Consider the following 15,703-nt stretch of genomic DNA (forward strand, 5'->3'; position numbering starts at 1 on the left):
GTTTGTAACTGGTCCCTTGCCGACCAATACAGAGCTGCCTCTGTGATGGTTAAAGTCAGGACTTTTTTATTCAGAAAAGTGGTGGTGGAACTCAAGTGGTGGAACTCAGGACCACACAATGACGTCACTTTAGGTCAGCTGGAAAAAGGGGGGAGTTTTTTAAAGTTTAAATCACCCTCGGCGAAAATGGTCACATGGCCGGTGGCCCCGCCCCCTGATCTCCAGACAGAGGGGGGTTTAGATTGCCCTCCGCGCCACCAACTCGCCTCTGTCTGGAGATCAGGGGGCGGGGCCACCGGCCATGTGACCATTTTCAAGAGGTGCCGGAACTCCGTTCCACTGCGTTCCAGCTGGGGAAAAAAGCCCTGGCAAAAATTATTGAAACAGGATCAAAATGGACACAGGGGGCAGGGGGAGAAGGGCCTATTGCTGAGCCCCCTCACTCTTCTCTTTGCAGAACGACCATTCCAGCTGCTTTCTGGGAAAGTAAGCAGAGAGGGAGGAGGGGAGAGATTTATGAGCTACAACAGGGGTTTCATATTAGGGTCTGGGGACAAGATGGTTTAGGGCTGCCACCCGCACTGAAGGCAAGGAGAGTTGTTTAAACTGGCCACAGTAAACCTGCATATGCCAATGTTGGTAAATGCAATTTTTTTCTTTTTTTAAAAAAAGGTCTCTCTCCCCTACCACTGAAGCCACATCCCCAGATCCAGGCGGCAACACCTTAGCCATCCAATACCGAGTGACTCACCAGAGCTCTGGGAAGGGGCTATGGCTCAGTGGTAGAGCAGATGTTCTGCGCACACAGGGTCCCTGGTTCAACCCTTGGCATTTCCAATGAGAGGGCCTCAGGTGTCGACTGTTGGGGGAAGACCTTTTTAAGCCCAGAACCTCGGAGGATCCAAGCTTAAGGGGACCGAAAGTCTAGCTCGGTATCAGGTAGCTTCACAGGATACACCACTGGGCTCAGGGGTCCCATCCCCTGTTCCTGGCCGAGCACATCACGTAACAAGGACGACAGAGACAGACAGAGACACCCCTTCCTCTCCCCCCTCCCCCCTCCCCAAACGATCATGGCTTTGAAGAAAACAAAGAGTCCAACCTGCTTCTTAAGGCCCAACGGCGGCCATCGCGGCTCGGCCTTAAAAGGGAAAGTGTGCGGCCAAGAGGAACTCAAAGCCGGAAGTCTTGAAGAGAATTCAGGACACCCCAGCCTCATGCTTCCGTCATGCTGGCTTTCCAAAGACTGCCCTCCCGCTGCTCTCCTCTACATGGAACTACACCCGAGGGGTCCTCACTCACAGATCAGCTCTCCCCCGCCATTTTCCCAGAGTAGAGAAGTTCTCCCCAGGGCGACCAAGAGAATCAAGGTGCCCCAAAGCAAATATGCTTTCCCCCCCTCAACTCCCTCCCCCCCGAAAAAGATAGTTTGAAACTCAGTGCTAATATCTGAAAAATCAGAGCTAACGAGCCACAGCCCCTCTCAGGGGCTGAGTCCTTCTTACAACGCCCCTCCTCGCCACCCCCTCATATTCTCGGCAGCCCTGGGTCCCCTTGCGCCTTCTGCCTACCTTCCATAGGGTCAACTTTTGAGCTATTTACAAAGAAATGGGGCCCTCCCATAGAGCTCTGCCTCCCCGCCCCAAGGGGAAAGGGGTGCGGGTATCCCCATGCTCCGTTTTACGGAAGCAGAGCCATGCACGCACGCACGCACACACACACCTGTCTCCAGAATTAGAGGACATTACTTCTGGTGCAGAGCACATGAGACAGCCCATGGCAGGAGGTGTGGCTTCACAGCTGGGGGTGGGGCTAAAGTCCTCGGTTTCAAAAATAAAACCGAAAAAGTGGTGGCCACGTGTTTTTTTTTTTATACAATAGATTTTTAAGCTTTTTTGTTTCCCCCCACCCCCTTTCTTTTTAAATCCAACCCCTCCCAACCCTTGGCAAGAGCGGCAACTTCCCTATAAACCTCTCACTTCAAGATCCCCCCCTCCTCGGCCGCTTCCCCCCACATTCTGTCCCTGGCTACCCTTCCCACACCCCCTTGCCCCCCCTCCCACATCCCCGGCTTAGATGAAGAATTCCTCCTTGCGTTTATGGCCATCACCGCCATTGAGAAAGGCCTCGCGGGCTTCTCCGTGCTCATCCAAACCGCTTGCCTCATGGGTCAGATAGGAGCCTGTTTTTAAAGAAGAAGAAGAATGGGATTAATATTAACTTAGCATTTATATAGCACTTCCACTATTCAAACCGCTTCCACAAACATGGAATGAAATCCTGCCCTCAAGTCAAAGTTGACTGAGGGTGATCCCTGGCAGGATTTTCATGGCAAGAGACTCACAGAGGTGGTTTGCCATTGCCTGCTCTGCAACTCTGGTTTTCGTTGGAGGTCTCCCATCCAATTATTAACCAAGGCCCTTAGCTTCTTAGCTTCTGAGATCTGATGAGATCAGGCCCTTCCAGGCTATCCAGGTTAGGGCTTCCACAAACATTACCTAGCTGTAATCCTTCTAAGAAGACTGGCCAATTTTATTATGGGGAATAGAAAAAACCAACAGGCAGCCCCAATCCCCCCCCAAAGTATACAAAAAGCCAATAGTACAATAAAAATGAGCAGGTCTTTACTAAATTAATATTCCTTACGTGTTTTGCAGATATAAACCTATACTAGGTTCATCTCTGATGAAGCTAATATGTAACACATAGGGACTTTCATAGAGATTATTAATTTAATAAATACTTGCTCTCTTTTATCGCATAACTGGCTTTTTGCCTACATTCTTCACTATTACACTATACAAAAACAAGCCTGTATCCACATTCTGGAGGGACCGCCCCCGCCTTGCAATTCACCCATTAATTTATTCCAAGCCCAGTAGTGGAAAAATGAACCCCCTGAAGATACAATTTCTGTGACATGTCAGTTGACCAAAAAACAAAAGCTGTGGCAGGACTATGCCTGTGAAGGAGCGGGAATGTGCCAGTTGGGCTGGCTTAGTTCTCAATGGCTCCCAGCAAGTTCTATGGGTTAAAGAAAACAGAGTGTGGCCATACTTCTGGGGTAAAATATTTGCTTGGATTGCAGAAGGCCCCAAGTTCAATCCCCATCATTCCTAATTAAAAGGATCTGGTTGTTGATGATGTGAAAGAGACCTTGGAGAGCAGCTACCAGTCTGAGCGGACAATCCTGACTTTGAAAACAGACTGACTCAAAACTGCTTCATCATCATCACAACATTTGATTTATATACCGCCCTTCAGGACAACTTAATGCCCACTCAGAGTGGTTTACAAGTATGTCATTATTATCCCCACAACAAAACACCCTGTGAGGTGGGTGAGGTTGAGAGAGCTCTAGGGAACTGTGACTAGCCCAAGGTCACCCAGCTGGCTTCAAGTGGAGGGGTGGGGAATCAAACCCGGCTCTCCAGATTAGAGTCCCGTGCTCTTAACCACTACACCAATCTGGCTCTCATGTGTTTAACGTGGCACAATATGGGACTTTTTTAAGGAGAAGGAAACCTAATGGTACCAAGAGAACCAAAGGCAGGCTTCCCTCTGAGCTCAATGGCGACCCTTTTCCCCAGGCGTGAGAATCCTTCCATTCATTCCTATGGAGGAAAGTTAACCTGGGCACCAGAGGGTTGGATTCGCTCCTGCCCTGTCCCCATCCATAACACCACTTCTGGGCTGGGTAAAACTAAACCTGGCCTTACCCCTTGCTATGTCACAGGGGAATGTTTTTTTCTTTTATTATTATTATTTATTTTTTATTTATATCATTTATAGTCTGCCTTTCTCACTGAGACTCAAGGAGGATTACATATGTGAGATTACTACAGTCAAAGTCAAGGACATTTCCATAAACAATGCCATAGGGTAGATAAATGCAAGTTTACAAAGATACAACATTAGCAAAAATCCAATACAGAGATGAAAAAATGCTGAAACAGAGCATAAGCAATTCCAGGGCTAACGTTCAACAATGCAGATGTAAGAAGAGCCATGTTAGATCAGACTCAAGGTACATCTAGGCTTACATTATTTCCCACAGTGGCCAGCAGTTACAACAACAACAATATTCAATTTATATACGGCCTTCTGGATGACTTAACACCCACTCAAAGTGGTTTACAAAGTATGTTATCATTACCCCCACAACAACAACAATCACCCTGAGAGAACTCTGGAAGAGCTGTGACTGACCCAAGGTCACCCAGCTGGCTACAAGTGGAGGATTGGGGAATCAAACCCGTTTCTCCAGATTAGCTCTTAACCACTACACCAAACTGGCTCTCAGAAAGATCCCAAGTCTCCACTAGTATTCAACGGTACACCACCTATATACATGGAGGCTCCACTGAACTATCAAGGCTAATAAGTAGCAGGGAGACGGATCGTTCGTGAGTGTGATCGATCCCCTTTCTACATCTCTGCACTCAGTGAATGCCACAAATCAAATAGCATGTTGTGCGGAGAAGTACTTTCTATCGTCCTTTCTGAATCAACTGTCAATCAATGTCATCAGGTGACCTTGAGTCCTAGTATTATGAAAAAAGGAGGGAGAGAAAATCCCCTCCGTCCACTCAGTGGCCTCACTGATGCTCGGGGGTGGGGGGTGGGCAAGGAAGGAGAAACAGAGGGCTGGAGTGGGGGGAATTTGACAAAGCCTTTCACTGACATGTTACATCCAACGATGGAGTCCTTGGATTTCATTCCGTTCCCATTAATAAACACAGGACGGCATTCCCTTTGAATTCCATGGAGTGCAAATATGGGGAAATTAAGCAACGGAGGTTCACCACCAAGAATAAAGACCAGGACCTCTGCTTCGTCTTACAGAAGGAGCAACTGGAAGGCTGGGAAAAGCAGCCCACTCTTTAAGCGCTCTGATGGCATGCATTACATAGGGTGATTAAAAAGTAACTTCCGTATTAAGCAATCTTCAACACATGCCGCAGGAAAGGTTGATTATGGCTCCACAGATAACATGCAGGAGCACGAATAACTCCCTACCATTACAGCCAACATACCAATAAGCTACGGTCAAACTAAGGGGAGTTTGGGAAGACAGAGTGTGTCCACAACCAAGGGAGAGCTAGGACACAGCAGCAGTCCTAGGTGACAGGGAAAGCAACCAACAACAACCCAGAACATTTTCCCACCCAAGCACAGTTAACAAAGAAACCAATGTTGGCGTCTTCCCTCTCCAAGAAGGAGAGGGGAGACCATGGAGGAGGCAGGGGAAGGACTGACCAGGAACACATGGTGATGCTTTTATTGCGATCCTTGGGTAAGCGGTTAGGCTGTGAATCCACATTCTGCTGGTTCGACTCCCGCAACTGTCCTGAGCTCAGCATGCAGCCTTGGGTAAGTGGTTGGGCTGTGAATAAGCATTCTCCTGGTTCGACTCCCACAACTCTCTCCCGCCATCTTTCCTAAAGATCTGGTTTGAAAAGAACAGTTCTGCCCCATTCACAAAAGGAAGCCCTGCCCCAAATACGGCCCAAGCCTTTATCACTGTCCACTTCCCTTCCCAACCCTGAAGACTGCATGCATGTTACAAAAAGAAAAACCACAACAAAAAGAAAAAGAGAGCTGGGCTTCCGAGGAGCTGGAAGTACACCATGTCCTCTAAGCAGGGGTCATTTCGTAGAAAAAGAGCTGGAGGAACTCATTAGCACAACTCATTAGCATATGCCACGCCCCTTGACAGCACCAGAAGTGTGTCATTCGCATAACTGATCTGTATATGCCACACCCCCTAACATCATCTATCCTGGCTGTTTTGGACCCAATCCTGGCCATTCAGGGCCGAAATTGGTCCCAAAATGGCAAAAAGGGGCTGAAAATGACCAAAAGGGCCCAAAATGGTCAGAGGCCTGATCCAGGCCATTTCGGCCCCAATCCAGGCCGAAAGGGGCCCAAAATGGCTGAGAGTCAGGTGGGTGGGGTCACCTGTCATGTGACCTCCTTGGGGAACTGCCGGAACTGCGTTCCGGCGCGTTCCCCCTTGAAATGAGCCCTGTCCCTAAGGCAGATTTCCATGACCGGTAGTGGAAGATCACAGTCGTAGAATCAGTCAGCATTTTTGTTTATATAACCATGCTTCCCAAATAATTTCTTATCCTACGTTCCCCGCTCCCCAGTTGCATCTTACTGGTTACTGGATCACTACAAGCATGGTGAAGTGGTACAGTGTCAGATTAGCATCTGAGGGACCCGGGTTCAAATCCGTACTCTGCCATGGAAGCTCGCCTGGGTGACTTTGGGCCAATCGCACACTCTCGACCTAATCTGCCTCCAGGGTTATTGTTGTGAGGAGAAAACAGAATGGAGGGGAATGATATAAGCCACTTTGGGTCCCCGTTGGGGCGAACGGCGGGGTATCGGCAAAGTAGGTAAATAAATAAAACGACACTGACCTTTCTGCCGGATGGAACACCAGACCATAACTATAAGGACGCAGATGACCAGGAAGACTAGGAGCGCCAAGATGCCCCCGACTATGGCGTAGGGTACCGATGTCTGGGCTTCCACAATAGCCCCAGGGTCTGCAGAAGACAGGAAGAGATTAAGGTCTGCACAGCAGGGAGGAGAAGAGTGCATTCCATTTGGTTCACTCCTTGCTAGCAGGAAGGAGAAAGAGAGTTCGGCCTATCTTGTCTCAGGCTTGCCAGCCGCAGGCGGGGGGAGTGCAATTGACTGCTTTAAGTTAACAGCTGCTACCACAGCAGAGGTTAGCCTAAGACACTAAGTTTTTTAAAATGTCATGAATCATAGTGGTTAAGTAACTGAGCAGCAATACAGCACTCTGCTGGTTCAACTCTCACTACTGCCATGAGCTCAGCATTTGGTCTTGGGTAAGTGGTTGGGCTGGGAATCCACACTCTGCTGGTTTGACTCCCACGACTGCCCTGAGCTTGGCATGTGGCCTTGGGTAAGCGGTTGGGCTGGGAATCCGCACTCTGCTGGTTTGACTCCCACTAGTGCCGTGAGCTCGGCATGTGGTCTTGGGTAAGTGGTTGGACTGGGAATCCGCACTCTGCCGGTTTGACTCCCACGACTGCCCTGAGCTCGGCATGTGGCCTTGGGTAAGTCACCCCTCTCATCCCCAGCTCCCCAGCTGTATTGTGGGGATAATAGTAACGCTGACTTTGTTCACGACTCTGAGTAGGGCACTAATCTGTCCAGAAGAGCGGTATGCAAATGAAATGCTGCTGCTGCTGTTGTTGCTATTTCAATTGTTAAAATGCAGGCGGGGGCTCACAGGTTTAAATGTTCCCCTATGCAGAAAAGGGGCGGGGGCGGGAAAGGTCCTTTGCATATAGTAGACTAAATGGCTGCCCTAGAATGTTTCTTCCGCACATGCTGATTTTCTAGCTGAGGGCAGGTGAAGCTCGACCTGATGAAGCACAGCCCAGGTACAAAGCCTTGCTCTTTGTGAGAACTAGGGCTTGGATCAGGTGCCACTGGATAGACAATGGTGTTCTCAGCGGGGCGGGGGGGGGCGTTGCTGGCTCTGGGTAGGGCAAAAGCAGGAGCAGCGGAAGGCCAGGTTAGCTGCATTTGCTTACCGTAAACCACCAGTACGTACTGGTCCGATGAGCGGCCATGCTTGTTAGCCACGTGGCAGGAGTAGGTGCCATTATCCAGCATGCTGAGACTGGGAATAGTCAACGTGTCGCCTTCTATCAAGGCCCGCTCAGGTAACGAATCGTTTGCTCGGCTCCACGTGATCTTCGTGGGGCTAGCAAGGAAAAGCAGGACAGCTGTGGGCTAGGCTTCGGCCGTCCCTCCCTAACCCCATTGCCCGTCCTTCCGGACCAAATCTCTCCCCCACCCTACCACCAGCCGCTCTCCCTCCCCATTGTGGCTTCCTTCCTTTCAAGGTTATTTGCAGCTCACGCTGCCAGATCCGGTGATGGATGGGAGACAAAGCTGGGCGGCTAGATCAAGGGGCGCTGGAGTAATAACTCCGCTCGGGAATTGTAGCCATCAGTCAGACCGGCCAGAAAGAGAGCTACAGAGAGACAAGGACAATTTTTGCCCGGCACAGAACAGATGCAACAAACGGAGGACAGGCCAACGGCACCTCCAATAGCCGTGTAGCCAAAGGAATTTCAGCAGGTCCTGTTTTGTCATGTCACAGCGGTGCAGGGCTAAGCAAAACTGGAGCTGCCGAAATTCCCTTTGCTATATAACTGTTAAAGGTACAGAAGCTCTTCCACCACATCAGAGCTAAGAAATCGGCTGGAGAGTCTTTGAGAGATCTGTTGCTTTCTCTGAGGTACATATACATTTCTTTTGGCCCCGTGGAGAAAGAGGGAGAAGTTATCGGGGCGAAAGTAGAGGAAAACAGATGGGAGCTGGCTGTCGTGTTTGGAGGAGTGGGAAATTCATCCCAATGATTTAATTACTTGCTGCAACCCAACTCATAGGCTCATACGGATAGAAAAGTGGGATAAGAACACTTTAAATAAATAAGCATCTAACTTTTAGTGACAGCTCAGTGCAAGTATAATTCCTTGACTTGCAAAATTTCCTGGGCCATAAAATGAAGTTTTTCTTGGCACAAATTTGGGAGGGTTGCTTGTGCATTTAAGTTCAAGGGCATAGTGGCACACTTCTTATCGCACACTCTCTCTCCAGTATCTCAAGAAGAAGATAAACCTCAGATCCTACGTGGATCCCAAGCCAAAGCTTAGCTTTTCCCTTCTAGTTACAGCTTCCCCACATCCTGGGTAAGTACTCACGGTGGGTTGCCATTGACGGCACAAGTCAAGAGTAAGGTGTCTCCTTCCCGCATCACCCCTTGGGGAGGGCGGATCCTGGCTGTGGGTGAAACTGGGGAGCGAAGGTGAAAAGAGAAGAAAAAGTAAACAAGAGACTCCAGTACAACTGAGCAGCCTGCACAGAAAATTTCCGTACTTCACATGCTGGGGCAGGCACTTTGTTACTCTAAGCAAATGCTTCTTTGAGATCTATGAACCATTACTGACTCAGGAAATGAACCTAGATCGGATGCCAATTTTTTTCCCTGCCCTATTTTTTTCTTTCCTAAGAGCGACCTCGCCACAAAAAGGAAGTAGATTTGGGAAGGGACTGAAGGGACTATTTACTTATTTTGTATCGTTCACAGGAGGGAAAATGTAATATAAAATAAATGCTGTATTTTAGAAACCTCAATACAATAAATGCATTTTTTAAAAAATCAACTAGATTTATTGCCCTGTGTTGCTAATGCTGGATGTTTTGAATTCTGTACCATGATACTCTCTTGTTATAAAAATCGGAATGCTACTACTACTAATAATAATAATAACAACATTCGATTTTTATACTGCTCTTCAGCACAACTTAAGGCCCACTCAGAGCAGTTTACAAAGTATGCCATTATTATCCCCACAACAAAACACCCTGTGAGGTGGGTGGGGCTGAGAGAGCTCTGAGAGAGCTGTGACTGGCCCAAGGTCACCCAAGAGGAGGAGCGAGGAATCAAACCCAGCTCTCCAGATTAGGGTCCCAGGGCCAGATCAAGGATTGCCAGCGCCCAGGGCAACTCTAGTCCAACCGAAATGACGTCATTTCGGTGACGTCATCACGCAGGGTGGAGCGGTGGAGGTAGCGTGCGGGTCTGGGAAGCTGCCCATGCCATTCGCCTCCCTGCAGGCGAATGGCGCGGGCGGCCTCACAGTTCCCCGTGCTGCCTTTCGCCTGCCCTGCAGGACTGGGGGCGGCCGGCTTGCTACGCACCCCCTGTCCTGCAGGGCAGGCAAAAGGCAGCACGGCTGCCCGCACTATTCGCCTACCCCACACGCTCCCGGCAGCTGCTCTCGGTGCCCCCTCCCTGGCGGCGCTGGGGGCAGACTACCCCCCTGTCCCCCTCGATCTGGCCCTATAGCGTCCTGCACTCTTACTAAGGGGTCTGAATATGTCCATTATTAAGTGGATGGTCCAATTTTTAATCCTCTTTGCTTGGACTTAGGCCTTGTCCACACAGGCAGCAAAATGTCACAGTACATACAACTTGGGAGCACAAGAAAATGATCATTTTTCAAATGCAACTCCATGTAAGTTTTAAAAAATTGAGGGGAAATACTGGATTACCTCCAGTAGGCTTACATGGGGTTAGGGTTGCCAGCTTCAGGTTGGGAAATTCCTGGAGATTTGGGGATTGGACACTGGAGAGGGCGAGGTTTGGGGAGCAGAAGGACCTCAGTGGGGTATAATGTCATATAGTCCACCCTCCAAAGCTGACATTTTATCCAGGGGCACTGATCGCTGTCATCTGAGACTAGCTGGAATTCCGGGTTATCTCCAGACCCCACCTGGAGGTTGGCAGCCCCACATGGGGTTTGTTCCTTGGGCAATGATTAAAAATAATAAGTAATCATTATCACTGAGTCCACTGGAAAGACAGCAAAGTTTTTTTCACCTCCTCTAAATAACAGTTAAGGCAACACATTAATAAACACAACTTAAAGGTAAAAAATGGTGGTATAATAGTTGTTTCATAGCAATAATTGTTTCACGGGCATTTTTTTCTTCCTGTTTCACATACATTTTGCAAAAATTTTATAACACAACTGAGCCCTTTGTTGAATATAACTTACGACTGGCTTGCATTCAAAAGCCAAATACAAACAGAGGTTTTTTTTAAAAAAAAAAGTGGTACCACCTGCAACCTGAAACGGTACCAGCAGGGCTTTTTTTCAGCTGCAACGCGGTGGAACGGAGTTCCGGCACCTCTTGAAAATGGTCACATGGCTGGTGGCCCCGCCCCCTGATCTCCAGACAGAGGGGAGTTTAGATTGCCCTCCGCACCACTGAGCGGCACGGAGGGCAATCTAAACTCCCCTCTGTCTGGAGATCAGGGGCACGGCCACCGGCCATGTGACCATTTTCACCGAGGGCGATTTAAACTTTAAAAAACTCCCCCTTGTTCCAGCTGACCCAAAGTGATGCCATTGTGCGGTCCTGGGAGCATCCGCGCACTTTTTGCATGTGCATGTGGTACCAGGGGCACCACCTCCCACCAGGAGCTCCCCCCCGTGCTGGCAACCCACTGAGTTCCGCCACCTCTTTTCCCGGAAAATAAGCCCTGGGTACCATCTACCGCCTCATTCTAATGCATACTTAGAGCCCATCTACATATTAATTAAAACAACATGGAAGAATTTTGACCTTTCCATATTAGTCTGTAGGGCCGATTTAAAAAAAAAAAATTCTCTCCTTGTTGAAGTGTTTTTTGTATACAGCATGTGAACACATAAGAGAGGCAGGGCTATGTTAAATCTTCCATCTGATGTGTTAATGTGCTACATAGAGGGATTTTGTTTTGTATTTTTACACAGGTCATTATTCAAAACTATGATATACCCAATTCCCACCAGCAAAATGAAGTGCCGCAGTCCTAAATATTATCACTTCCTCCTGCCACAATGTGCAGATCACCTCTTTTAAAGACGTTTAAAAGGGTGACGTTCTAGCTTGGCCTCTAGACTCTATGGTCTTTACCACAGAGATTAGGAAGTGGACTCCTAGAGTTCCATTGCCATTTTTTTCTCCCGCTGTCTCATGGTGGGGGTCAGGGAGATAGTTTCCTGCTGGAAGCGGGCAAACAGCAAATTTACCTCTTTAGCCTCTGAGGAACAATGGACTGCGAAACAGCCACTCTGTGGACCGCAGGGAGGGGGTGATGGGCAAGGTCCGCCAAACCCTGTAAAGCGACCCACTGACCAGGCCTGTTCTCTCTCCTCTTTTGCCGTTGGTCCAGCACATGGGCTCCCAAGCCACTCCCCCAGGAACCGGATTTGACTCAAGGGCCTAGACCTTAGCAACCTTCAGCTGCCCCATTGTACGCAGCTATCCAGAAAGGGGGAAAAAATACAATGCAGTCCATCATATAACATGTGAATGCTCTTCTGTCTCAACTGTTCCGGCTCCTGCCCCACCAGCCCCGACCCCTGCCGTCACTTACACTGCACATCTAGCACGTACTGCGTCTGCTTCTGCTGCCCTCGCAGTGCGGGGTGGGTGGCCTCGCAGGTCACGATGCTGCCGTGGTCCTTACGGTCCACCTGGAAACGCAGCACGTCGGTAATACTGAACACTTTCCCGTTTTCTTGCTTGCTGCTAATGCCTAGAAACACACACACAAACCCCAGTCAATCCTACCAGGTGTTTGCAAGCATCCCTCTTACCATGGCGATAGATCGAGATGGGTAGCCATGTTAGTCTGACTGTAGCAGTAGAAAACAGCAAGAGACCAGTAGTGCCTATAGGACTAACAAAATTGATGAGCTTTCGTGAGACACAGCTCACTTCTTCAGATACATATCTGAAAAAGTGAGCGTAGGTGTCCGATATGTAGCATATCTGAAGAAGTGAACTGTAACTCACGAAAGCTCATACCCTACAATAAATTTCGTTAGTCCTATGGGTGCTACTGATCTCTTGCTCTTTTCTACCCTTATCATGGCTTGGTTTTGGTTATCCCTGTCACCTCCTTTGGCAAATTACATAGGATGGTAATACAACTGCAGCCTGCTGAAAGGATTGGAATGTCGCTCTCGCTTCCCTTCAACACCAGCTCTGAGCTTAAGACTCCTAAAAAGGAGCAGCCGCTTTAAGACGAACTGATACGAGCCTTCTATTTTAAGTATTCTCCGTGGGAACCGAAAAAGAGTAGGAGTGGAGGCTAATAATGCACTCCGTGTATACGGTAAAAGAGGCATATGGGTGCAGGCTCAGCCATCCTACACTTTTGGAGATGGCAGCTCTTCCTGGCAGGCATCCCCGAACTGAAGTCATGCACACACATGAACCCACGAAGTTGGCTTACACTAAAGCCGACCATCAATGGGTCCATCAGTATTGTCTACTCTGACTGGCAGAGGTCTCCAGGGTTCCTGGCAAATAACGGGCTTCATCTAAACCTGCTATGTTTAATTGGAGGCCTCAAGAATTGAACCCGGGACCTTATGGAAGCCAAGCATGTGCTCTCCCCCACTGCTCTATGGCCCTCCCACAATTCAAGTCAGCCCAATCTAGGCTGCTTCCGAACAGCAAAGATTATCTGTTGTGAATGCAGAGCCAGGGACATTGGCGACAGAGCTTCCACATTCTCCTCCACGTTTTTGTGCCGATTTTCCCTTCCACATGTGCTCTGCAGTGACTTTGCACTGGCTGGGGGGGGGGGCGAGGGGGGAATTATCATGGCTGCCATGGCAATTTGTATGTGTGATATGTGCCGTCAAGTTGCCTCCGACCTATGGCGACCCTATGAATGAAAGACCTCCAGAACATTATATCATTAACACACTTGCTCAGATCTTGCAAACTGGAGGACATGTCACATGACTTCTTTTATTGAGTCAAGCCATCTCGTTTTAGGTCTTCCTCTTTTGCTACTGCCTTCCACTTTCCCTAGCATTATTAACTTCTCCAAAGAATCTTGTCTTCTCATGATGTGACCAAAGTACGATAGCCTCAGTTTTGTCATTTTAGCGCCTATGGAGAATACAGGCTAGTACCCACTTATTTGTCTTTTTGGCTGTCCATGGTATCCGCAAACCTCTCCTCCAGTACCCTATTTCAAATGAACAGCAACTTGCCACACACACCCTTTCCATTGTTTTCTTCATGCATGTGTTATAGCACTATAATGCTTCTCTTAAGATTTAAAATGCTAAGCGGCAGTAGACTGTTATAGTGCTATAGCAATTGCCAGGAGTTTGCTTAAGGCCCTCAAAAAGGCCTCCAGTGACACAGTAGGAAGAAACATGTTGAGAAAATGGCAGACACGAAGGGCTGAAGGCAGGGAAAGTGACGCTGATATGGGCGAGATATTTGCAGGCCAGAAAACACACACACTGTTCTGTCCAGAAAACGTGCTAACGTGCTTGGGCTGTTTCTGAAAAGATTGGAGGAAAGCAGGTTTGGGAAAAAACTAATGGAGATGAAGAAAACCTGGAGACGGGATGCTTACAGCATGATATCAGACGGGCGCTACAAGAATCACTCCAGTTTGGAAGCCATGGTGGGAAATACCTCTGTGTGGAAGCAGACGAATGCGTGTATTTTGAGCATGCAACCACAGAGGCTCCTGAATGTCCGTTTGGTCTAAACTTCCACAGGAAGAGAAGTCCTCCGATCCCACTCACCCCTAAGTTATACCTGTTAGCACTTTTCGGTCCCGCAACCAGCGCAGTTTTGCAGCAGGTCGTGACCTTGGAACGATGCAGGTGAGTTCGATTTCTCCTCCTTCCACCGCCTGCTCCTTCACCTCCACCAGGGGGTTCTCTGGCGGCACTGTGAGGAAAAGCAGCGGGTTATAGGGCAGGCAACCGGCCGGGATGTCTCCTGGAACGTCCCGGGCAGCTTCATTCACGCAAACACCCAAATCAGCCTCAAGTGCCACGATTCTCTTTCTAACGGAGGGGTTGAACTGTCATTGGTGAACAGGTGTTTAGGCTGAGCTCTGAGCACGTGCCGTATTTCTACAGAATTGCTGCCACGTGAGTATCCTGAGAATTTCTTTCATTTTTTTAAAGGTTCTAGCCCTCAAGTCAGGAGTACAGGCTGAAAAGACAAAAATCTCAGGCTGAATATGTGCCCAGGGATCGGGGTTTCAGGACTCAACACCTTGTCATCCCCCCATTCTACCCTCCAGTTTGCAAAAAAAGAATAAGCAAACGTATGCTTTTTGGATACTTAATTCCAAGTACTTAAATTTACTTCAGTTAATGCAGAATTTTGATTATCCTTGCCTTCCCCCCCCCACACACAAGCAACTACAGAATGTGCAAGTCTGAAGTATGCTTCTATAAATTGCCAACTCCTGCCCTTAACATATGTGTTGGCATTTCTAATAGCTGCGTTGTCTACAAGTTTCCAAGTATGGGTTTCGCCATCACCACAACTCCATGTCATGTGTACGGTTATGCCCTACCCAGCACGCTGCAGCTTGGCTGATTTGCTAGACTCGTTTGCAAAGTTCTTCATCGCCACTGGACTCTCTTGCAGTACACCACTTCCTTTTGCAGGCACCTTGCAGTCCAACTTGGTGAGAGAACCGCCTTACCCTGCCCCAGCAGAGGATTAAACTAGATGCACCCCCACAATACCATTCCAGCTCTGTGAAAACTGTGCCTGTGGGTCTCCATCATAAACTGCCTAGTAATGGGTACCATAACCTCATTCTTCAGTTCCCAAACCCGACAGTGTAACGATGGTGGTGGGAGAGGTAGAGAGGACATACCCAGCACGGTAAGAATGGCAATCTGATGGTGTGTGTCGTCTGTGTACAGCTGACAGAAGTAGCCACCTTCATCTTCCAGGCGGGCATTGGAGAGCACAATGCGGACTTGCTTTTGGGTGAACTCCACCAGCTGGAAGCGCTCGTCTTTAAGGGCTGCAGAGAGAGGGGGAAAAGATGAGCCTGTTATGGGCTGTGGAGATCAAATAACGGTTCCTTCCCTCTCCCCAAGGTCTTGAGGGGTTATCACCCCTCTCGAGCACAATGAACGGTCGCCACTAGTGACAGAATGTTGGGTATAGTATCCAGTAGCTTTTCTTGACTTAAGACCAGCCCTGCCATTAAGGCAAAGTGAAGCAATTCCTTTAAGCAGCAGGGTTTGGGCGACATGTCAAAAAGCCAGCTGTGTAACTGAGAGCCAAGCTACAAGTGACGCCT

At 48.7% G+C, this 15,703-nt stretch overlaps 1 protein-coding gene across 1 annotated transcript in view; it reads right to left on the reverse strand.

Annotated features, from left to right (window-relative positions):
* Window positions 1–311: 311 nt before the first annotated feature.
* Window positions 312–15,703, reverse strand: part of CADM4 (cell adhesion molecule 4) — a 123,199-nt gene continuing 107,807 nt past the window's right edge. The window contains exons 3-9 of the mRNA XM_054999410.1: window positions 15,269–15,421; window positions 14,185–14,319; window positions 11,987–12,148; window positions 8,760–8,850; window positions 7,581–7,753; window positions 6,429–6,557; window positions 312–2,182 (exon numbers count right to left, since the gene is read on the reverse strand). Of these exons, the coding sequence (XP_054855385.1) occupies window positions 2,073–2,182; window positions 6,429–6,557; window positions 7,581–7,753; window positions 8,760–8,850; window positions 11,987–12,148; window positions 14,185–14,319; window positions 15,269–15,421 (953 nt within the window). The 3' untranslated portion in view covers window positions 312–2,072. The remainder of the gene's footprint in view (window positions 2,183–6,428; window positions 6,558–7,580; window positions 7,754–8,759; window positions 8,851–11,986; window positions 12,149–14,184; window positions 14,320–15,268; window positions 15,422–15,703) is intronic.

This window comes from Eublepharis macularius, chromosome 15 (assembly GCF_028583425.1).
Source record: "Eublepharis macularius isolate TG4126 chromosome 15, MPM_Emac_v1.0, whole genome shotgun sequence".
NCBI classification, from domain to species: domain Eukaryota; kingdom Metazoa; phylum Chordata; class Lepidosauria; order Squamata; family Eublepharidae; genus Eublepharis; species Eublepharis macularius.